The sequence below is a fragment of the Chaetodon trifascialis genome, chromosome 11, assembly GCF_039877785.1.
Source record: "Chaetodon trifascialis isolate fChaTrf1 chromosome 11, fChaTrf1.hap1, whole genome shotgun sequence".
In the NCBI taxonomy this organism is placed as follows: Eukaryota; Metazoa; Chordata; class Actinopteri; order Chaetodontiformes; family Chaetodontidae; genus Chaetodon; species Chaetodon trifascialis.
In genome coordinates this window covers 9,524,176-9,547,572 of record NC_092066.1, presented here as the reverse complement: position 1 = coordinate 9,547,572, position 23,397 = coordinate 9,524,176, and the positions used below count along the sequence as shown (strand labels likewise).

General features: G+C 42.5%; 1 protein-coding gene across 1 annotated transcript in view; it reads right to left on the bottom strand.

Moving 5' to 3' along the window:
* egfra (epidermal growth factor receptor a (erythroblastic leukemia viral (v-erb-b) oncogene homolog, avian)) overlaps positions 1-18,077 on the bottom strand; it is a 40,355-nt gene extending 22,278 nt beyond the window's left edge. The window contains exon 1 of the mRNA XM_070973991.1: positions 17,982-18,077. Coding sequence (XP_070830092.1) covers positions 17,982-18,060 — 79 coding nt within the window. The 5' untranslated portion in view covers positions 18,061-18,077. The remainder of the gene's footprint in view (positions 1-17,981) is intronic.
* Between the last annotated feature and the right edge of the window lie 5,320 nt (positions 18,078-23,397).

Here is a 23,397-nt window from a genome sequence, read left to right as displayed (position 1 = left end):
GTGTGGCGCACAAGGAAGAAAAAACCTGTTGATTGCTCAAGCAAGCGGCGGTATAGCCACTGCAAACATTCTGCTCTGTCCAGTTGTTGATTTCAAAAAATGCGCTGCAGGTGGTGAATGAGCCGATATTCCACGACCATAAAATGACTTCCTCATCAGGCTGCAACACACAGGAAAGAAAAAGAGGTCATGCCGTGGCTGCATAGAAGTTATAACTCGAAGCTGGCCTCATAGTTCAACCCGGACTTTTATTTTCCTATAATGACGCAACCTCCTACAAGTTAAAAGGACTTTTATACAGTAACTGAGTTAGATGTGTCATAAAAGATTGTGCAACTTGCAAACAACCTTTCTGCTCGGAAATACAGTTAGTGTGGACAGCGCTGCGCAGATTGGTAACTACTGTACTGGGAACCCTGTTGTTCCATGACAGGTGATTCACTGCTTACTGTCTGCGAGGGTGGGGCCTGCAGTGACGTAACTGATACTGTGACAAAGACAAATTACCGATTGCTTCACTTCCTCCAGCTGTACCGTTGTCACAAAATGTCCAGGAGGTAACTCTAGGTGTGAGGAGTGGTAGATCTGGTTTACATGTAGTATTGCGTGCACGAATGTGTGTGTGTGTGCGTGTATTGGCATTGGAGGGTAACTGTGATGAGTACAAAACATTCCCTGGATTGCGTGGCACTGATCAGCTGGCAGCCAGAGCGAGACAAAAGACTTGATAAACCTGATCATTAGTCATGTAAGCTTGTTGAACTGTGCGGCCACATATCACACTTTTGATGTTTACTTGGGGACTGGCGCTGGAATTCAAGGGTGTGTGGTAGATATTTGTTTCTCGAGGCTATGGGATCTGTTCGACAAAAGAAAAAAAAAAAAAGTCAGTGCTTATTATGTGAGATAATTAGATCATTGTTCAGGTCCACGGTAAATATACTCACAAATAACTAAACAAAGAAAGTAAATTCGCATGCTACTGTTACAGAGGCTGCAGGTCAGATCTGTGATTTCCCTGTTTCTCTCTGCGAGAGCTGAAAATAGAGGCATGATTGCTCAATTTCTGGCATATAACGTTTAATATTGCTTGTTTGTTGAACTGTGTATGCACAAGTGCAAAATCACAGGAAAATCTGAGAAAATATCCAATTAGGGCTGTCAACGAATATTCTAGATACAAATATATAATTGAATTGTAAAAAAACTAAATGGCGCAGCTAACGCAGGCGATCGTTGGGCTGCTGCACCGAATGCATGACAGGCAAGAGCCCCACAAACACTTTCTGTTATCTGGCAACCATTTTTTAACGGGAGAATCTGTTGAGGGTTAGATGTGGAAATATTCCATCTCTAAACACCGTTTTCGCTGCTTTTCTGATGTCACCCCCTCTCTCTCGCCCCTCTCCAGATTCCTTGAATTCAGAGTTTATTTCAAAACCAAACCAGAGTTGGTGCTGATTGTTGGAACACTGAAAGAAAAACCAAGAAGGTTTTGGTGAGTTGTGTTTTGTTTTTGTCGAGGTTGAATGAACCTTGTTTTCCGATGTTTCTGTAAATGGAGTCTGGTGGCTTTGGTGAGAGCGAACAAGTGTTTCTGTTTCTGGTTAAACAAAAATGATCTTACTCTTTAACAAAAAGGTCTATCTCTGTAAGGATCCTTCCCATAATGTTTGTAAGACACTTAGAATAACAATCCGAGCCCATCAGTGGCAGAAACAAACACCTTTGGTGGACGTGCACTGACTGATTACATTTTGTGGCTGTCGGCTGCCGCACTCTTGTTAAATAGTGGAAAACTTCAAAAAAAAAAAATAGTTGGTCACTTGGACACAAAAACATGGGAAAATAGGGTGCATAAACAGAAAACATTTTACTGGAATTTCTCCTATTTGTCCAGAACTCTTCCAGAAATCTTCCAGGTCACGTGGACCAGTTGGAAACTCTGCACAGAACGTCAATTTGACTGATCGAGAAGGAAATGTGGGTCAAGCAGTACTGTTTCTCCTGTTGTATCGGTTCGCCTTCTTATGGACATAATGCACAAAAATAGATATTGGCATGTTTCGAACCTCTGTGTTTTTTTAGAGGTAACAATGGAAAGCCATTTTGGGCCAATTTTAGCATAGCATAAAGACAGGAAATGGGGAAAACAGACAGGAAAACAGCTAGCCAGCCTCTGTTTGGCACACACCCCCTGTAAAACAGTGAACTGACATCTTTACTCTTACGTTGCTTGCATTAAACAAGCTTTGGAGGTGCTGGTAGGCAAATTTTATCACCGTTGGACATAGCCCAGCTAGCAGTTTCCCCCTGTTTCCAGTCTTTATGCTAAGCTAACTGGCTGCAACCTTACATGTAATATAAAGATATGAGAGCGGTGATATAAATATATTTCCCAAAAAGTCTAGAGCTTCCAAAGTCAGCATTTACTGAAGGGTGTTTGCGCTGGCTACATATATGCAACAGGTCTGTCCAGCCTCCTTTTTTATATCAGCAGTGTTGGCTCTTTAAAGTTTAAAGCTGAAAAACTTATTTGACAGAGGAAAGGGGAACAAGTGAAGCAGGGTATAAAACCAAAGTCAGGGCAGACAAAATTTACAAACATCTGAGACACATTAACCAAACATGGTAGGATCAAATGTGCAACGTTAAGTACCAAAACCAACCAAAGGAAAAGGGGTAAAGTCTGCAATAAATTCACATTTGGAGGTCTCATTTAAATGTTTGGATGAAACTTGGTCATGAGGGGAGACACTGAATGTCCACAAATGCAAACCAAACCCCTCAAACCGATCTAATGGTTTCCTTTTCTACTATACATTTAAATGATCATGCTGGCCCTGCCGCGTCCTCTTCCTCTCATTCAATACCTGCAATTCAATTAAGCTGTGCCCAGAGTCTGATAATTACATTATGTGAAAACTTACGCGTAATTAATGGGAAGCAGCAATGCTAACTGACATGACTTGCTCATTTCTCTCTCCGAGTCAACAGCATTACCGTAAGGCATCTTACGTAACTCAATCTGTAGTGTTTCCCTGCTGATAACAAAATCGATGCCAAGATTAATTAACTTATTTAGAAGTAAATTATGGTTCACCCGCTCATACATCTCTGCAGATGCATGGGAAGCAGACTGCTGATAAGGGGGGGGGGGGGGGGGGGGGGGACAGTTTCTGCTTCAGTTAAAAGTCGGGGCTCACGTTGGGTTTCCAAATTTCCAGACCTTCAGATTTCAGGGGAAGCATAAATCTCTCAAAGCCCACTATCAGTGGCTGAAGGGGAAAAAAGCCAACTTCTTGATTCTCTCTGTGCGTTCAGCTCATACATCTCCTCTTATATTTTCTTTTGGCTCGGAGAGAAGTGTCATATAAAGGCTGAAGCAGCAGCACAAGCAGAAATGTGTGCATAAGGTGCACTGGATTTGTATAAACATACTATGTAGTTTGACAGAAACAATCCTGATATCCTGCCCTGTGTGCAGGGGAAACATAATCTTCCTTTGCGTGGGAGATGCACCAATCCCTTAGAGAAAACATCTTGGGGCCTCAGAAAAGAAAAAAGGGGCCAGTGAGGATGAGAGGATACCCCCCCCCCCCCCCCACACACACACACACACACACACACTTTCCCTTCCGATCCCTAGTGAATGTAACAACACAAGTCCCTTTGACATCTCAGGAAGTTGATCTTTGCACGGGGTCGGTTCCAGACGCTGCCCTGTGATGCTGAAGCAGATGGTAGCTGATTGTCATCTCCAGCGGAGGAGGATGTGCAGCATGCACGTAACATAATGTACTACTACAGCACAAATGGACAGGAAGTGCGAGCAAAGAAGAAACTGAGACGAAGCTCTCTGTGGTTTAGCTAACCGGGATGTAGATGTGGGACGTGTCAGCCGGCTGTGCGGGTCAAACTGTGGAGAAAGGGGTGTGAAGCCGCTCACTTGATGCATGAACATGGCTGACCTTTCCCTGAGGGCTAACAAAGGGGACAAAAACACTGGAGCAGGCCAGCTGTAGAACACAAGCAAACGAATCATGCCACTGAATACGTCACGTCCTCTGAACAGTTCAACTACGGTGACTCCGCTCGCTGAGTTTGAGCGCAGTCAGAGAAGTTTAGTCTGTTAAAAGCTCGGCAAAGTGACCAAATAAAGACCAAAAAGGCAAATGTTTACTCTCCACTGCTGGAGAGTGCTCTCTACCAGTCAGTGAGACACTCCAGATACCTGCGGCTGGGCCCATCATAATGTTTACTCTCCACCTCAGCGTGAGGAAACCGTGAATTTAGGTTCTGCACAAACACAGGAATACAGTATGTATACTCACTCTCCTGCATACTGTGATCAGCATTTCTGAGACCTTCAGGCACATAAATTAGTCCACTATAATGGCTCACTTCAAAACCAGAACCATTTAGACCCTTCTGAGAAATGTAAGTCTTAAAAAAATTGCACAGAAACAGTGTCCATGTTTCTCTGGATAATCAGCAGTTTTCATAAGAACAAATTATTCAGGAAGAAGAAAGTAATTCCACTGAAAACCATTGAAGTCTAGGGATTATTTATGCTAACAGAGACTTTTTTATGAACTAAAACTGCTCGCTTACCACCAGGGGTAAGCGAGAAAATCTGTTTATTATTTATTTTTATAATTTCAGTGAGCCAACCCTTTAATTTAGAAAAATATTCATTTCGTTACAGACTCACAAGAGGAGAGACCTTTCATAGTCTTCATGCTGGTTACTGTTTGAGCTACTGCTGTGAATAATCAGCACACTGCACATTTATCTCAATAGTCAATGATGCATTCATTAGCCAACAGCGATATACAGGACAAAAGAGATAAATAAACCATAAATGATAGAAGACGCATTGGAAAAGGCATAAATTACTGAGCACCAAGTTGATTTATTGGAGCCAGTTAAACGGAGCTGCACTCGTATTACCCTCCAGCTGTGACCACTATTCGAGGGGCCCAACATGATGGCCCAAATAATCAAGCAATGCAAATCATTAGTCAGAAAATTCTCACACATGCTCGGTTGGTAAGTCCATTAGTCCTCCATATAGGCACCTAACAATCCCACTCCTGTTACCCAAAACTCACACAACCTCCATTAGCCCCAGCCCCATTGAAATTCCAATAATGCACCCACCATTCTCCTTAATGTTCCAACATTCAACCCACTTCCTCTTTAACGTCCAGACATTCTCCCTATTGAAGCCCATTCTAGCCAAGACAACCCCCCCTCCGCCCCACCTCCCCTCTTTTTTTTTTTCCTCTTTCTCCTTCCCTGTTAAAACCATACTCCTCTTCAATCCCACAGGAAGCACAAGAGGAAGACTGGAGAGGGAGTGGGCGGCAAACGCACTGCTGCTAACTCGCTGCTCAATGCCCCCCCCTCCCTCCCAAGCCTCTGCCGACAGTCACTGAGCAATGCCTGGAAAAGAGGAGCGGAGGAAGAGAGTCAGAGAGAAAGAAAAACAACAACCACAAGCGAAGAAACCCACACATTTCACACATCATTCCAGCAGGAGAAAGCAGCTGTGACTCGGGAATCCCCTGTTGGTTTAAGCATTCCCAGTGCAGAGCAGCGGGCCCAGGTTGGAGCACATCAACAGGGAGGACAGATAACTCTCACTCACTGGACTCCTCACTTCATCTAAACAAAGGAGATAGACACTCTTTGAGGCAGCGTTTCTGCTTAAGGGTTTCTTATTTTTAGCCCGATTGCTGACAGGCTCATTTCTGTGTAGGTCTGACCGCTGTTTCGTAGCGTTGCCTGCCAACAACTCTGTTGCTGCCTTAGTCACGTCTCTAGCAACTCAAGCCCCGCTGGAGTCTTCACAGAGAGACCCCATAAAAGGAATATTCTACAAAAAAGCCCTGGGGTTTGCGTTAGTAAGCTTTACTCTGTTGCTCAGCCCTTACTCACCAATTCAAACCTCTGCTTTACACATCAGCAGGGCCTTAAATCCACTGATGAGTAGTTTCTTCCTCATCCACCCTGGCTGAGGGCACGAGTCAGGGACAAATGCAGCTCAGGGAATTAGTTCGTACAACCAGGGAGCTCTCATAATTTTCAACACTGCGAAAGGGTATTTTGTTACATGTTGCGTTGTACTCACCAAAAGCATGACCAATTTAATTTGCACAGGAAAGCTCGGAGGAATTTAACTATGTCTTCCTGGTGACACATCAAACTGAAATGTCTGAAATGCGACTGGGGGGCCACTGCCAAGTACTTGGGGCCCCAGAGTGCTCGGTTTTAATCTTTAGAGTATTTTCGAAACAACTCTACGTCCACTGAAATAGTGTGAACAACAACTGACATGGTGAAAATGGTGCTAGTTTTTCATCAAACACCTCTCCAACCAGCCCACGGCTCAGATTTCATCCATTGTTAACGTGCGGGGCGCTATCCTGTTCCTGACAAAAAAGGCACATCACACATGGTTAACAAAGCTCCGAAACAATGCGTTAGCTTGTTTGAGGTGATTATGACTGAGGAGGGCGGTTGTTTCAAGGCCGCCCCCTCACTGCAGAGACACAGAGGGGCTTTTGCACAACCTAAGGCCTGGCTGCTTTGCATCAGTCATCAAAGGCATCAGACTTGGCAGGCTAGACCTTTTTCTTGCTATCAGCTACACTGCTGAACACAAGGACCCTGGCTCTGTGTATGAGACACACTCTACCAACTCTCATGACTACTTCAGTAAGTGGACAACCGGCGTGTGAGCCAGGGTACAAAACATTTCCAACACAATCGTTATTCAGTGTCCAACCCAGAGATAAAAGAGAAATACTGTCTTCTTTCCTCTTATTACAGACAGAAAAAAAATAACCAACTTTTAATGGAATAACTACCTTAACACTGGGGTGAGACATTTTGGTTGATATTACACATGCACAACCATTACAAACACGCAGAGAGTCGATTCATCAATTAGTCGCCAACTACTTTGATAACCCATTAACTGGTTCATCCATTTTTTTCAAGCTAAATTGTCAAACATTATGAAAATAAATGAAGAGTCTGTGGGTTTTGGACTGATGATTGGACTGGAGAAGCAATCTAAAGATGTCACTTTGGGCTCTGGTAAATTGTGAAGAGCATTTTTCACAATTCTTTTAGACATTCTACAGACTAAATGATTAATCAGAAATAATTAGCAGATTAATCAGGAAACAGGAGTTGGCAAAAAAAAAAAAAAAAAAATCTCATCACAAGGTCTGTTTGGAGGCTGTTCTGGGGCTTTCAATCATATCACACAGTCTTCCTCTCCTTGTGATTAGAGCGTCTTGTCAACTACTATTTCTAAGGTCAAGAGTAAACCTTTAAGCCAAAAAGGGAAAAGTTCTTAAAGTTCTTGAAAAATGGAAATTTGGGCAACTTGATTTCCTGAGAGAGATTGTGTGATACAGTTAAAAGCTACTAATTGGACCTTGTGGTGATGATAGTTTTGTCAACTCCTGCTTCCGTGGTCACAAATAAACTTTAACTTTTATGCCAACATCGACAAGAGCTCCTTAAAGTGCTCAAAAAATGGAAATTGGGACAACTACCATTCCATGACAACTGGGTAAACTGAATGAAGATTGTGTGCAGCAATCAAAAGCTCCAGAACAGCTCCTAAACGGACGTCATGGGGAGACTGTGTAGTCAGTTCCAAGCAGCTCAACAGATGTAATGATGTTTCCAGCTCCAAATCCTGGATCTAATTTCGGATGTTTTTCAATTGACCAACAGGTGCCAAGCGTTTATAACCCAGGATAAATCTTGGGCAGTTCAGATCACTTAATTTCCTGGAGGCATAAGGCATAAAAAGTGTCCAAAAGGCTGCCTTACCAAGCCAGAATTATAAGAAGAAGAAAAGGAAAAGACAAGCTCCTCTGGCTAACATGCATATTTCAAATACCTTCCTCCTGTTTAAAGAAATAAAGTTCAGCGGATTGTTTACATATCCTTTGACCCAAAAACCCAATTAGATTTTGAGTATCTGAATCTCTTGGTAATCTTACGGATGCCTGATTATTGAAATAATTCCCGGATAAAGACTGAACAAGTGGATTCATATTAAAAAAAAAAAAAAAAAATCTCAGACTACCTTCTAATCAGATCAGGAAGAAGTTGCTGTTGTAGTGGATATACCGCAGGTCCAGAGGGCTAATCCTTCCTGCCTGGCACAAAGCCAACTATGCACTCCAGGGCATTTCTACCAGGGAACCCACTCTCCAGCTACAGTAGCTACACAGCTATCAAGCTGAAGTGGTGTGTTATGAAAATGAAAGGAGAGCAGTTGATATTGATCAATTATCAGTGGTGCTTTAAGTGTCGTGGGGCTGTAATATGACGCAGGGCATGGGAATAAACTCACAATATATGGCTTTCACAATGGTTTATTGGGCAATCTTGTAAGAGGGTCAGTTCCACCTTTTTATGGATGGAAACATTGCAAGTGAAGCAAACAGAATACTTTCTTTTTTTCAGGCCTCTGGCTTCAATTATGAAAACATGTGGTAATGAAGATGTTGTGCTCACAGTCCCACCAGGAAATTAATTCTGAGCTCAACGAAGCATTGGTATTGTTGAAACTTACTAAGCAATTAGGAAAGGTACTACAGAAGGCGTGTTGTGTTTAGAGCATATTATGTTTTAGTGCTCCGGGAGTTAAACAAATCACAGATCAACTCTGTAGCCTCGCCTCACCTCCACTACACTATTATGAACAATGCTGTCATCTCATATATGAAAGCCTGGGATGAAATACGTTTTACGATGCACATGAAACCCCTGAGAGGCGACGTTGGTTTATACAGCACCGGATCCATGGTGAGATAGGGGCAACAATACACTGCCAGATGTGCTATCATCATTGTTGTCATAATTCAGACAGAGCTATGTCATGAGGAGGGACATCTGTTGTTTGCTTGCCAGATTTATGCTTCACTGGTCTATGAGGAGATTACTCATTAGTGTCCTTTTGTTGTGGAGTTATTGTAGTGTTGGAAACAAACCTTTATCATATAAAAAAATACCCAATCAAACATTAGCGGCTGTAGAGATGGCACTGCCATTAGGTTGGTTGGTTGGTTGGTTGGTTGGTTGGTTGGTTGGTTGGTTGGTTGGTTGCTGGCCCACATAGAGAAATATCTCAGCAACTATTAAATAGATTGCAACAGAATTTGTTGCAGACATCCATGGTGGCTGGAAGATGAATCAGGTCAAAGTTGTCACTGGTACATTAAAATATTTCAACATCTAGTAGTTGGATTGGAATAAAATTTTGTGCAGACGGTCACGGTTCCCAGAGGGTCAATCCCAATGTCTTGAGTCATTCATTGACTTTTCCTCTAGTGCCACCATGAGACTGACTTTCGTGGTTTTGTGTAAAATGTCTCCACAACTATTGCACAGACAGCTGTGACGCTTGAAGACATGTTCCCCTCAAGATGAGTTGTGAAAATTTTGTGAGACTAAAATTGATTTGTCAAATATGACGAAAAAAGAATCACAAAATGAACGGCATTTCCATCAGCCGCAGCTGTACTTCCTGTTTAGAGCTAATTGGCAAATGTTAGCATGCTAACATGCTATACCAAGATAATGAACATGGTCAACATTATACCTACTAGCATTTAGCAATGTTAGCATTGTCATTGAGTCCATTTTAGCATGTTTATATGAACATTAGGCTCAAAGATGTGTTGTGCCTAGATGCAGCCTCACAGAGCCACTAGCACAGCTGCAGCCTTGATACAATATCAAGGCAAAAACTATTTCTCTCTGCTGATATCTGTATGTAGGATGAAATGCCCGCTTCGACATAACGCTCTGAAACAGCTAATGGATCCTCTCACCCTAACAGCCTCCATAACTTTTTTCGCCAACAGGGATTCCTTTCTCCTCCCTGTTGACATAGGGCTGTAAAGTCATGTCTACATGGCAAGTTAAGGTCAAGGGAGACAGATAAGCCTGTGTCAAAGAAGACAACAAAGTCCTGAATAAAGGATCTTTTGTGCAAAGACTTAGGGTTTCTGCAGGGAAGGAGACATTCATTCAAGTGTGGCCTACACATGAGCCACAGGGGCTGGATGAGAATTCATTTATCTCATACACTTTCCATTTTCTTTGTGTACGTATCTTAGTCATGCGTGCTGCCTCATTATCTAATTTGGATCCCTGCCCACACCACCCACTATGTGTGTTGGCTAATTTTCAGCCTGATTAACATTTTCTGTGGGAGACACCCCTGTTCAGAAGACTAAGAAAGCTTGCCACAAAAGACGCACGGTAAGTTAAGAATTCAAGCTTTGCACTCTGCAACTTGTCAATACCCAGCCCATTCAAGGATGTGACAGAGGGTCTGGACTAGGAGAAACCTGGAGGCAATACAGGTATCAGTTAACAAGTGACTCTGCATGTCTGTAGATGTTTGCTTGTGAGAAAGTCTGTTTGTGAAGCAAGTTTCCCATTTTCCTGTGCAGCAACAGAGCAAATCAGCGAGTTAATAAGCAATTTTTCACTTAATGTTAGCAGCTGTGCAGCTGACAGCAAGATAAAAGTGATAACATCGGAGAGGTTGTTTGTGTTTTGCTTGCAGAGGTCCACAATGTATGAATACAGCAAAGCCCCCGTTTCTATTTAACTAGCTATTGCTCGCCGGTACTAGCTACCTTTTCAATAAATACTGGAAAGTTACATACTGTAGGTCTTGACTGGCACTCCACCACGCCCTTGCAATGAAGCATGTAATGCCTTAATCACATTGTCAAAGAAAACACGCTTTTTCATAGGTAGTCGAGCAATGAAAACTATCAGACAAGCCTGTTCAAGATTCCCTTGAAAGGCATAAACAATTATGTACTTTACAAATGAACTAGATAGTTTTTTCCAAGTTAACATGTTCACCCTTGTACTGAATAAAGCAGACAGTTGCAGAAAGTAGAACAACTTCATGTCAATGTCACGTTTTCTGTTGTTTACAGGTGTGCGTGCGGAAAAAGCTAAACCTTCAAGATACAGACGTATGCAGAGCCAATGCAAACTAATGGAAAATAGCCTAATCCCCCAGGTAATGCTGTTAAAGAGCTCCAACATCCTTTTCATGAGGATGTGGAGCAGGAAGCCCCCCCCTATTTATACTGCAACCGGGATTACAAATTAAACATCCTGGATGTCCGTCTGGATTGCTTTTGACAAATGCAGGAATTAATTTACAAAAATTGGATAAATTAACCATAATGTGCCACAAGGTCCAAACCACTAACAGTGAGTCACTGCTTAAAATGCACCATTTAGTTTACTAGGCCAGTGGACCACACAGGAAGAGGCTAAATGCTACGAGGGAAGCGAGTTTCAGAGATCAGCCACCACCCTTCAACCAATGCTTTCTTCTGGAGTATTCTGAGATGGAGATTTGTTTGTGAAGCTATTGTTCCCTTCCCTGTAGGGGATTCCTCTTTTGGCCGAGCACAGTTTGAAATGCTGCTCCACAGAATGACCCTTAGGTCATTAGAGAAGATGCCACACCTACAGGAGGTCTGAGGGTGAGGGGGTCAAAGAGAAGCAACAGCAGATAGAGCGAGCAGCTCGAGGCTTCTTTGATGAGGGATTAAGCGACGCCACGAACACCAAAGTCAAAGATCTCACCCCGTCCTTCTTAGGTTTGTTTGTGCATCCTCAACTGTCTTGTTTTTCTCCCCTTGCTGCGATTCTTCCTTTAATCCGTGCCCCACCTCTGTCCATCTCTTTGACATCTCTTACATTTGCATTGTGACGCAAAGATCCATAGAGCTTAGTACTGAATACAAATACGCCCACTTATTTATCTGTGAGGAAAAAGCAGTCTCAGACGATGCCCATTCACTGTCCTCTTGAACTGAACTGAGCTGCAAAATTCTCTTGAGCGGGTTGGAGTGATGGTTTGCATCCAAGCTGAAAGCCTCCAGGATGGAAACACGTTCTGTGCCCAATTTCCATCGTTAACTTCACTACTAGAGCTGACTTACAGTTTCAGCATTTCCAGGCTGACAAGGCACATTCAAATGCTGCTTTGTCAAACCCATGAAAAACATGAAATTCATTCACAACTAATATTAATTGGTAAGAAATGTCTCAGTTGCTGCAGCTGGCGTGTGGGTGTGTACCATGCACTGGCAAACACAAAGCAGCCAACCAAAAGGCAACAATATTTTCTTTAAACCATATATTGAGCTAAAAGTAAGTCGGAAATTTGTTCCGACGCTATTTTTCTGAAGTTTCCAACCCAATGCGAACTGCAGATGAACATACTGTAGACATTTCTGTGAGGATGCTTAATATACTGTGTCCGATATTTTTCTTTTAAAACACCCAATGCCAATTATAATATGTGCTTCCGGTCCAGTCTTGGTATGATTGCAGCTGGAGATAGATTGAGCTTTTTAGATGTGCCAACTGTACGTTAATACAAGTTCAGAAGGTCCAGAGCGTAAGATTTATCTCCTGTTTTTCCAAAGATAAGGTCTTTTATTGTCAAATAGTATCTCAAAGCATTACTCCAAAAGGCAAAGGAATTAAATCAAACAAAATTATGATCCCTCCTTAACACTCCCTCGGTTAAATAGGCTGGTGGAGATAAACATATATGGACAGGCTTAATAACTCAATCACTCAACTGGAGCCGTGGCCTCTTTTCCGTTTTAACACGACACTGCACCTGATGAGATGGTAAGATAGCGGAGGGCCTTTTTTCCAACCTGAATGCCAGAGTCTCTTTCCACCGGAGACTCCACGCACAGCCCGTGGATCATGGAAAGGCCATAAATGCAGCAGATCACTTTGTTACCATGTACAAACAAAGGAAGTAAATCAGTTCAATGAGTAACCACATTCACTCACTTATTCCATGCAGGGTCCTCGGTGGATGTATACAAACTGCAGAATGGATTTTAGTAGCTGCAGTGACAACACAATAAACACTGTTTTACTTTGAGAGAGAGGCCAAAAGAAGAGCTTTCAACAATTACAATCGGAGATGCAGCAGGCAGAATTCCTGAACTTATTAAATGTTACTGCCAGAGATGAAAGAAATGCATAAAACTTTATTGCTTGTGGTTTGTTTAGACTGAAAAACACGACAACCAGAAATGTAATTAATGGTTACGGAACTGCACTACTGCTTGATTTTTAGGGCTACACAATAGATTTATTATATTCAGGTGCATCTTTACGGTTTAAAGTAAAAAGAAGAACAAAAGCTGCTTTACTTCTGCGTTCCCTCTTGATGACATGCACGTCTAGCCTCGGGTGAGTCTGCGGCCATGGCACGGATCTCGCTTGCTCTACAAAAGTATCAGTGCTGCCAGATAACCTGCCCTCTACAGAGGCACTATTGTCCCCGAGTGAAACCAAAATCCTACACCTCACCAGCAGCTCTCTAAAATCTCAACCACTCAGACATGGTGCAGTTTATCAAAGCTGGGAGGGAGGGTGGCAAGAAATTATCCTCCAGCTCCCACGGCCCAAACCGAAAAGCCATATTTTCAGCAATGGCAGCAGCAGATGGAAATCTGGGAAGGTCGTCAGAGGAAGAGCAAGACACAGCAGCAGCAGCAGCAGCAGTGGTAGCACGAGGGCCACTCTGGACCCTAAAAGTAGAGATTCTAGGATTACACAGGATCATAACCTATATTTCACTACCGACATCCATCTAATCCCAGAGAGTGGGCTTTAATGAAAAGAAAAGGCACAGTTTCTGAAAGCAGTGGAGAAAAAACAGATGACTGATTAAGGGAAGCTGGCTTGTTAGATCCCAGCACAACGCAGAGGGGAAAGCGCTTACTCAGGATGCTGAAACGCACTGCAGGGGTGAAATTTTGTCATGATTCAGCTCAACTTTTGCAGGTGTGCAAGCACACTGAAATGCAGAAATGATAGAGCCGGACTTCACCTCCATGCATTATCTTCCAATCTCATTCTGCCTAGAACCTGAATAACCCATTAGCTCTGAAAAAGCATATTGCCATAAGCTGGTTATCCTGTGCCCAAAGCAAGCCGGGGAGCGTCGCGTTAGGGATTAAGGGTTTAGCCATTGACATGCCCCTGAAATTAGTTTGATCTTTCACAGGTTAACTCACAGCCCAGTTAGAGGCAGATTCTCCTCTTATCTGTGCTTTGGCAGCTTGGAAAAGCACCATTCAACACTGCAAAGGTAGAAGAGTTTAGAAACATTTCATTGCACAATAAAAAATGCAATCATCACCTCAAAAGTGCAACTCCAGCCAAAAAAACAGAAGGAGTCCAACTGATTCCGGGGCCGTTTAGCATTTCATCTGGGAAATAAATCACCAGTTATTACTCGCGGTTGGCTGCTGGGTGAAACTGTGGGCATTATTTACAACCTCCCCACAGATGATGACAGTTAATAAACTGAGCATGCCAGCGTGCAGGACGAGGAGCTTTTCTATTATTCAGCAAATCCTGCCTGAGTCCCACAGAAGCCATCACACCCTGACAGGCTGTCGCTGAGCGGCGGACTGACAGGTGGGCTTCCTGTGGGAGAGGCTGCTTGCTGCCAGGCGTGTTATCAGATCTCAAATTCATTTCCAAAAAGCCTTAACGTCTTTCCCAGGCCTGCAACTAGCAGTGGGCTAAATGACCACCAGGCAAAGTATGGTTATCTTTAAATTTATTGATATAAATGACCTTTGTTTTCTTTTTATTTTCTTAAGGTTAAAAGGAAAGACACCACCCTCCAAAGTCTTTGAATCACTCTTACCGCAGACCCGTGCACACTGTTTCAACATGTGGAGCAATCCAAAGCTTGGCAGCTCTGCTTTGCCTAGTTACAGATGCTAAGCTACGATTGGACAATCGCTGCTCAGGGGAGGGGTTAAGCAGACTGTCAATAAGCGTGAGTTAATGTGTGCGTTTCACTCCACTAATAGTTTTCTAAAGCTATCTGTGATTAAGTGAGGACTGTTAATGAGGCAGTTTCTTCACCTCATTGATCCACGTGTGATGATAATTCTTTCTCAGGATGTCCAAAGACAGCACCGTGAACAATGAGCTCAGAGTGTTATTTTTCACCAGTGATCTCCATCACCTTCAAGTTTTTCTCAACTTGAAAATCTTTTGGCACTTCTTGGTGTAAACAGCTGGCCAGATGTTCCCTCTTGCCTCCTAGCAACGCAAACACCTTCAGGTCCGACAGACTGTACTAATAAAGATCGAACTGTCGCCCCAGTTTGGTGATTTTTGAAATGAGGCGAAGGATTACGCGCTCCTTTGTGGTCTGAGAAAATTATCCTTCTTCTTTAGGCTTGTAAAACCTTTCCAAACCCCCTTTGGATTATCTCAGAAATGCATTGTCACTAAGCTTAGATCGAGGCTGCTTTTCTTTCTTTTTGTCTTGACATTTTGGAGACAAATGGCTTTCAATGGAAAGCAATATTAAATTACAGAACCTCGTGTGTTTGACTATTTTGCTTGCTTTTAAGAAAGTTAAAGAAACCCTTATTTATGTCTTTTAATTCACGTGGACTTGCAGACACACAGGCAGGTTCAGTCAGCATCAGTAATCCTTCGCCATCCTGCCAGACAGGAAAATAACACCACTGATTTTCAAAAGAAAAGTTGGCTAACGTCTATTTGGCCAGTATATCTCAAATCCAGCATTAAATCACATACAGGTACTGCTGTGTTTTTACAGATATGGATCCAAATCTCTCTGAGATATGATCAGCCCACCTGTAACATCCCACAGAGTGCTGAACTGAAAGCAGAGCTCCTGGGTAATATTGCAGAAGTGAGAAAACCTCATTGAAAATGCCATTGACAACATTAATAACTAAGAATCCAGGCCTGGAAAAGACTTGCTCAGCAGTGTGCTGTGCAGCCTGCCTCATATATGCAGATAGGGACAGCACCTTTATGAAAAATGATCTAACATTGCTGTTAATAAAACTGAATTCCCTGTAAATCCGAAACCATTGCAGGTTAAACAAAGTCTTTCAAAATGCAGTTATTTATTAAGCCAACTGCAAACTGGATGGCACAAACCCAGGAACATGTTTTGGTACCTTCCTGCCACCACAGATCCAAGCACTTTGCCATTTGGCTTTCATGCAGTTTGGAGACTCGATGCCGTAACAGAGCAACTGGAGTCTGACATCTTGTTCAAATCGAGTTTAACAATCACTGGACACTGTGTGCTAGGAAAGCACGGTGTGCCACATAGAAACATCTGTCTTAGCCTCTGGCCAAAAGCAAACAACAACAACAACTAAAAGTGTCAGACCAGATGGCAGAGCTCGCATTTCCTCGGAAATGGAAATTGGATCAGTCGCAAAAAAATGAACAGTAATTAAACCGCATTGTACTGCATACCATAACTATCATTACAGCTGCTCATTTCTAATCTTCTCTGGTCTTAATAAAATTCTGAAATCCTTATTTACTGTGGGAGACTTGCTGCTGCGTGAAATGTGCGCTGTCCAGTTTGTTTAGAAGCCCAGAAATATTTAGGGACTCTGTCTTTTTGGCTCGCAAACACTTCTGATTTGTTATGGTTCTCTGAAAAGCGGCACTGGCTGTTGCTCGCTGGAACAGACGGGAAAGATGCAACTTTCACGTGCGCTGCTGGCACTGAGCACGCTGCGCTTTCTGCTCCTGAGGAGGAACTACAGTGCAATGAGCATGGACAATGATGATTCATGAGAATAGGAAGTTAAAGCCATTAGGGAGTAAAGTGATACTTCTGGTCACTTTCTCCCCTGACATGTGGCCTTTAAGAGGTCTGAGTCACTCAAGCTACATGTGGAATATATTTAAATATTTTTGATGCTTCTAATCTTATGCTAATGTTTAATTTAACCACTGAGATGAGGGAGCTTTCCTGTGCCTGTCCCATCATCTATGTTAAATATTGCCTCATTTAGAGGCTGAAATCACAGCTATTAAAAGAAAAAGACACTATTTGTGGAAGATGGCAAGAAAGCATTGAAATAACAGTCAAAACACTGCCATGCCATGAAAAAATGAGATTTCTGCGACCTTTACTTCAGGGCCAAGGAGAAGCACCAAACACAAGCAGAGCAGGAGAAACCAAGAAACCTGTTCCTGCTACTTAATCAGCCTCAGTCCACACTCCCCAGACTCCCTGCTTCATATCATCTGCGCAAGTGGCATCAAGTGACTGTCTTCACATTTTGATCTAATTTCCTTTGAGGACCAGATGCAAACTGGGAACATCCACCAGTTTTTATTATGTTCAGAGGATGCTCAAAACATGAATAACAATAACAGAGTGGGCAACAAAGCAAACTCAAACAATGCCAGCCATACATGGAAGGGTTTGTGTGTAAGAAATGAAAGCATCAAATGAGCTTTTGGTGTTTCAAGGTGACAGCATCGTCCTAATTTTAATTCTAAATTTACCTGCAAATGGGTCAAACACTGCGTAAAGCGCCACGACAAAATGCTCCCAATGCACTGCTGACAAAACACCACAATTATTTACAAATAAAATGGGCCGAAAGAAACATTACGAGACTTTAAAATAAATTAAATTGCACAATCACATCCCCTCCCTGCATCATCATCATCATCATCACAGCGGTGTAGATTTGCGTACTTTGGGTCGTCGTCATTTCAGACGGGATGTGGCGTTTTTGCGTAATTAGCCAGTTAATCACAACTTTTCCGTAACTTTTCCGCGACTGTATTCATGGTTCAAAACTATCTCGCAGTCATAGTGAACCGCAGACTTTACTTGAGTTCCTCTGTAGCTTTTACCAGGCCGGCTGGGCTGAACACGGAGCCGGTGAGAAACTTTTCTCCCACGCTGGATCAAGTTTCCCTGCGGGTTTTGAGCGGTCTGTGATTTCTCTGAGATTTATGTAAATGTTAGACGGGCACAGAGGAAAGCGAAAGCCCGCTGAGCGTGACAACCCGGCCACGTACGTGCCGTAATAGCTCCCCTGACATACCTCTCCTTTCCGCCAGAACGCAGCAGCACAGGCAGAGCAGATAGGTGAGACCGATCCGCTCCAGAAAACGGGTTGCCATCGTGTTTTTGAAGCTCCTCGTGAGAAGGTGTCATTCCATTCCAAGCGCGCGCGATATTCCGCTTTCTCGATGGTTCTGAATCTTTGGGCTTTTCTCGTTAACTGGGTGACTTTTCCTTCTCTGGGAAACTTTGACAGCTCCTCCTCCTCGCAGATTATCTCCAGCAGCTCGAGCTCATGGAGCGCGAGGACACACCACTGGCTGCTCTGACGTCAGCAAGAGGGAGGACAGATGCGCCTCAGAGCGCTCAGGTAGAGGCAGCGCGAGGCTTTTTTTTTTTTTTTGGATTGAGAAAAAATAACATTGTGGATTATGTTAAATAGTAATTTTCCGAGAAATGGCCTGCAGTATGTGGAAAATACTAAAATTTGCAAACAAAACAACAACAACAACAACAAAAAAAAAAACAGGCATTGCCTCGAGCAGTTCCGCAGTTTCGCAGTGATTGGTAAAATAAGATAAGATAAGATAAGATAAGATAAGATAAGATAAGATAAGATAAGATAAGATAAGATAAATTTAAACTTTATTAATCTCCTGTAGGGGAAATTATGGTGTTGAGAATAAAAACGCTAAATTCTAAAAAAAAATATTGAATATATATTCTGTTCAAAAAAGTGGGGAGGGGGGGCTAGTAAGAAATACTATTGCTAATGGAAAAAAAAAACAGAGAAAATTGCACATGGCAAAAGTGTCAAAAGGCGCAGCACAAGTGGCACCTAGTAACAGCAGCTCCAAGCGTTTCGATGAAGACTTCCTACAGTAAACCAAAGTCAACAGCACTCGCAGAAAGACATGAAATTATGATGTGTTTCCTTAAAATCACTCAACCTAGATACAGGAAGTTGGGTGAAGGAAGAGATGGAAAAGGCAGATGACCTAGAAAAACTTTATCCAACTTTTCAGATTCAGAAAACATCATTGATATCCGCAGGGAAATTGCTTTGTTGCAGTACAAATTGCTCAGCACTCAGTTAGAGAGAAGGATGAAAGCCTTAAAAAAGGTTTTAAAAAAAGCAGGTAAAAAAAAACTTCAAAGTCAAACTGCTATGAAGATGACATAATACTAATAATAACAGTAAAAATGTGCAAATGCAAATGTGTATGTGCCAAAGGTAAGTACGAATGCAGAAAATAGCTTTGGTTTGTTTTTAGAAGTTGAGATTCATATTTGAGTACCTCCTCGACCCCGACTGGTGGTGGATTTTTGTGGCTGAATGTATTTTACGATACATTACGACCAAGACATGTAATTCAGATCTCTCGAGTGGATAAACCACGTATGCAGAGGCTGTCCCTGCTAATACCTCAAACATACATTTGGCATTTCTCTGCTGCACTTTCTTGTCCGCCAGCATAAATGCTCATACAGGTACACAGGATATGCAAAAAGCTCATTTTGGGCCTGCCCTCGATCTGTTTATCAGTTTAGTACTAAATATGGTTTCTTTCTCTTCCTGCTTAGTTCAGAGTGAGTCTTAAGTTGGTATAATGCTCTGATGATGTTTCTACAGGGATCAGACTGTTGATGTGACTTTGCCTCTTTGGCATATGTACAAATAGAAAAACAAAATACCAAAAACATCTGTTGATTAATTGGAGTAACTAACAGTAACACAACAGACCTTTTCACTGCAGACATTTAGTTAACAGGACTCACTGCAATGCAAAGCCTGAAGAATCAGCACCAAAAGCTGAGATCACGACAGAGGATCTAAAATGAAGATCCGTGAGTGACACCGATGCCAGAGACGGAGATTTACAGATGAACTATACATTTACAGTTTTTCTGATATGAGTATCCCCGGAGGCGTAGCGAGTCAGAGAAAGGAGATGACTCATGCAGGATGTCAAGACTAACTTCTGGAGGTTTCATTGAATTTAACCCACGACAACAACCCTTTCACCCTTATTAAATAAGGCTATTTCATGACATGCGTGTATGAAGGACAGTCCTCAGAATCAGTGCCTCACTGGGGTTGAATGGCCAGAACGTCTTGACTGCTGACAGAGCGCCTGTTTGATCAGGGCCGAGTCCAATTGCATGTCAAGCAGCTTAAATGTGTTTGTTGTTGTGCACAGATCAGATTCTATGAGGACAGGAGTGATAGAAATCATTTTTCACGCCCGCGTTTATTTCATTACCGCAGCCTAATGGCTCAGCAAATTGTCTTTGGTTGTGCTGTTGGAGGAAGAGGTTATTGTGTTGGGTGAAATTATGACCATTTTCCTCGAGGAGAAATTACCTAATGTGAGGCTAACGTTTCACATGAGACACGGCTGTTTCCAGCGTGCTGTGGATGTAAGGCAACTGTCAGTTTTACTGTTCTAATACTGTCGTTGGGAAACAGGAAAAAAACACGGCCTTTGTCTTTTTGCTACGTCAAGGGGAAAATAGTGACTGAAGGAGCGCTGTTATGTGAAAAAGTAATTCCCTTTGTAAGGTTGCACACTTTAAAATGGTTTTAAAGGCTCATAAACAGGATCGAGGGAGGTCAAATATTGGAGTTTTTCTTTTAGTGAAAGTCAAATTTCGCCTTCACTTCAGGGTCAGAGACTTGGATATGACTCAGAGGTCGGTTTTAAATGTTTTGAAACCAAGGTTTGCTACATATAAAACCACAATGGAGGCTTGTTGAAAGGAAAAAAACATGCAAGAGATCGCCTTGGCCTCTCACCAGCAGTCGATTTCTACACTACTGGTCAATGTCTCAATTATGAGAAGTTCCACAGTAAGAGTGAAGAAGTCCTAGTTGTTAAATATTACCATCCATCGCTGTCCTGAGGCTATGTGCGTTTTGCAAAGAGTCTCACACCACAGCTGTCTGTCAGCCAAGCAGAAACACTAAACAAACACAGAATAATGCCTTAACCACTGGGGATTCAAAGAGAGAGTAAAAAAAAAAAAGAAAGAAAGAAAGAAAGAAAGAAAGAAAGAAAGAAAGAAAGAAAGAAAGAAAGAAAGAAAGAAAGAAAGAAAAAGACCAAGAGAGGAAAGATGAAAGTGTGTGAAAGAGCGAGAGGAGATGACAGATACTGGCTGCCAGAGGAAATTCATGTCCCACCTTGTACCATTCTCACATTTTCCATCTCTTATGTTCACTGAGTGCTGCTGTTCAGTACACGAGGGAACATTTTGAATGCACAGTACGTGTTAATATATGCATCTCATATTCGAGATTCTTTCAGGTGCAGGTAAAGGCCAAACAATGTAAGGCACAACTTCTCAGAGGATAATGTTTACACAGGGAGTCTTATTAACTGGTTCAGTGAGGCGTGTGACCGTGTTGTGAGGGGAGATGACTCCTGAAGGTCTGACGTCTGATCTGCATGACAGGGCCCAGATGGACCAGCAACATCTCAGCGCATAGCAGCCCCCGCTAACTACGCGACCATGTGAGACGAAGCCGTGCAGCAGAAGCAGGGAAGAACATATGGGAGCATATAGGGTTCGCTGTCACTTAAAGGCTCAGCATCTGCTGCGTCCACCCAAACACACGTCACTGGATGTGCCTCAGAGGATAAACACGAGAGATCTAAAAATGAATACCAGCCATGAGAATAAGTAGGTTCTTATGATTTGGAAAAACCGCGATAAAATGATCTTAATCAAGAGCAGAGTGCAAAAAAAAAAAAGAGATAGCTTTCATCTAATGTGTTTTTTCTTCTGCTAAATCTGCTCCTGAACTCAGCACAACACTTTTTATATAACTCCGCACACACATCACATTTGATCCAAACAGCTTTAAGTATTTAATTATTGCCCAGATGGACAAATAATACCAAGAAAATTACTGGAGTTGGGACAGATGACTTTCCACTAAATTGTGTGTTTTACTGAGTAACATTCAAACAAAATTGATCACGTAAAAAGTACAAAGTTAAATGTTCAGCGTCAGATGTCCTTGATGTTAATGTTTGCTCTATTTTTGGCACCTGTCATGGCTGCCATATCTCTGACATGTGAGATAAGACTTGGATCAGATGTGACTGAATCCATAAAGGCTTTAATAATAGCTTCCTAAATCCCGTTTTCAGCGGTATGGCTGAAAAGCCTCAGGCGCTCAGAACACGCTGTCAAGTACCAATTAATTAGGTTTAATTAGAGAAGCCAGTGAGATTACCTTGTATCTCACCATCTGCCCCCCGAAAGGAATTTCTCCTTCAGCTAAACTTAAATAGAAAAGACAAATATTTAAATGTGTGAATGGACACAACGACACACACACAGGCACGCACACACTTTGTTTTCGCTTCCTATGAAATGCACATGTGCATGTCTCACTTCTCTGTGTTTTACTGTTTCCTGGTGAGGCCCCTGGTCTTTTGGCTCTCAGCCATGTTCACTTGCCAGAGCATGCAGTTGTCATGGCAGTCCATAGGGTTACGCAGTAAACACCTCAGAGTAAATGAATGAACCTGTTTTAATCCAATAGGAATCCCTTTCTCAACTCTCGGCCAGTCACATCCTGTTTCATAACATGGAACACCTTGTTCGCAATTATGAGTAATGTGAATAATTTCCTGAAGGGTCTGCGTGTGTTCAGGTTTGAGAGGTAGTTTAGTCATTTGGGTTCACCGTGTACGGCAATAAAACAATCAGAAAAATGTGATCAAACAGTGAGAACATCGGGGGGGAAAGACTAATAAAATGCCAATACACATACATATTGAGATGCATTAATGTTATCCAGTTAATTATGAATTATAGCAAAGCCTTTGGAAAAAAAATGGGCTTTAAGAGAAGATACTGATTTTGCCAGTCTGAGTGCATCAGGCAGGTCTTTCTGCAGCGTTCAAGGGTTTTATTTGTCACATAATATGCAGAATGAATTGCACTGCAGCTCACCTGCTATGGCTGTGCTACTGTATTATGACAAATGAGAACTAGAAAAGAGAAAATAAAAAGAATATCTGAAACTTTGTGACAGGACCTTCATGTTTTGGGGATCTTTAAAGGGTTCTCCTTCAGGTGTTCTTTAAAGTAGGTGCTGCAACGCGTTCGGTCCCTGGTCATCCAGAGAAAATGGGGGCAACAGACTGAAAAATGCTCTTTTTATGGTCCTCTTGATCAGGATAACAATACATCACCGAGGTCAGGAGAGTTTAATCTCATTAAGGCGACGTCTCTTGTCTTTGATGTGGCCTTTGTGGTTGATGGAGCTTTGAGTGCGCTGAGGTGGTCTGGCGCTGATAGTGGCACAGTCGGGGTGAAGGTTTGCGTTCCCAAAGCCGGTGCCACGGTTCTCTTTTGGTTACGGGGTGGTGCGTTCCAGATCCATTCAAATCAGTGATGAGAAAGTGCCCCAAACTACAGGAACCTCTGAGTCACTCACA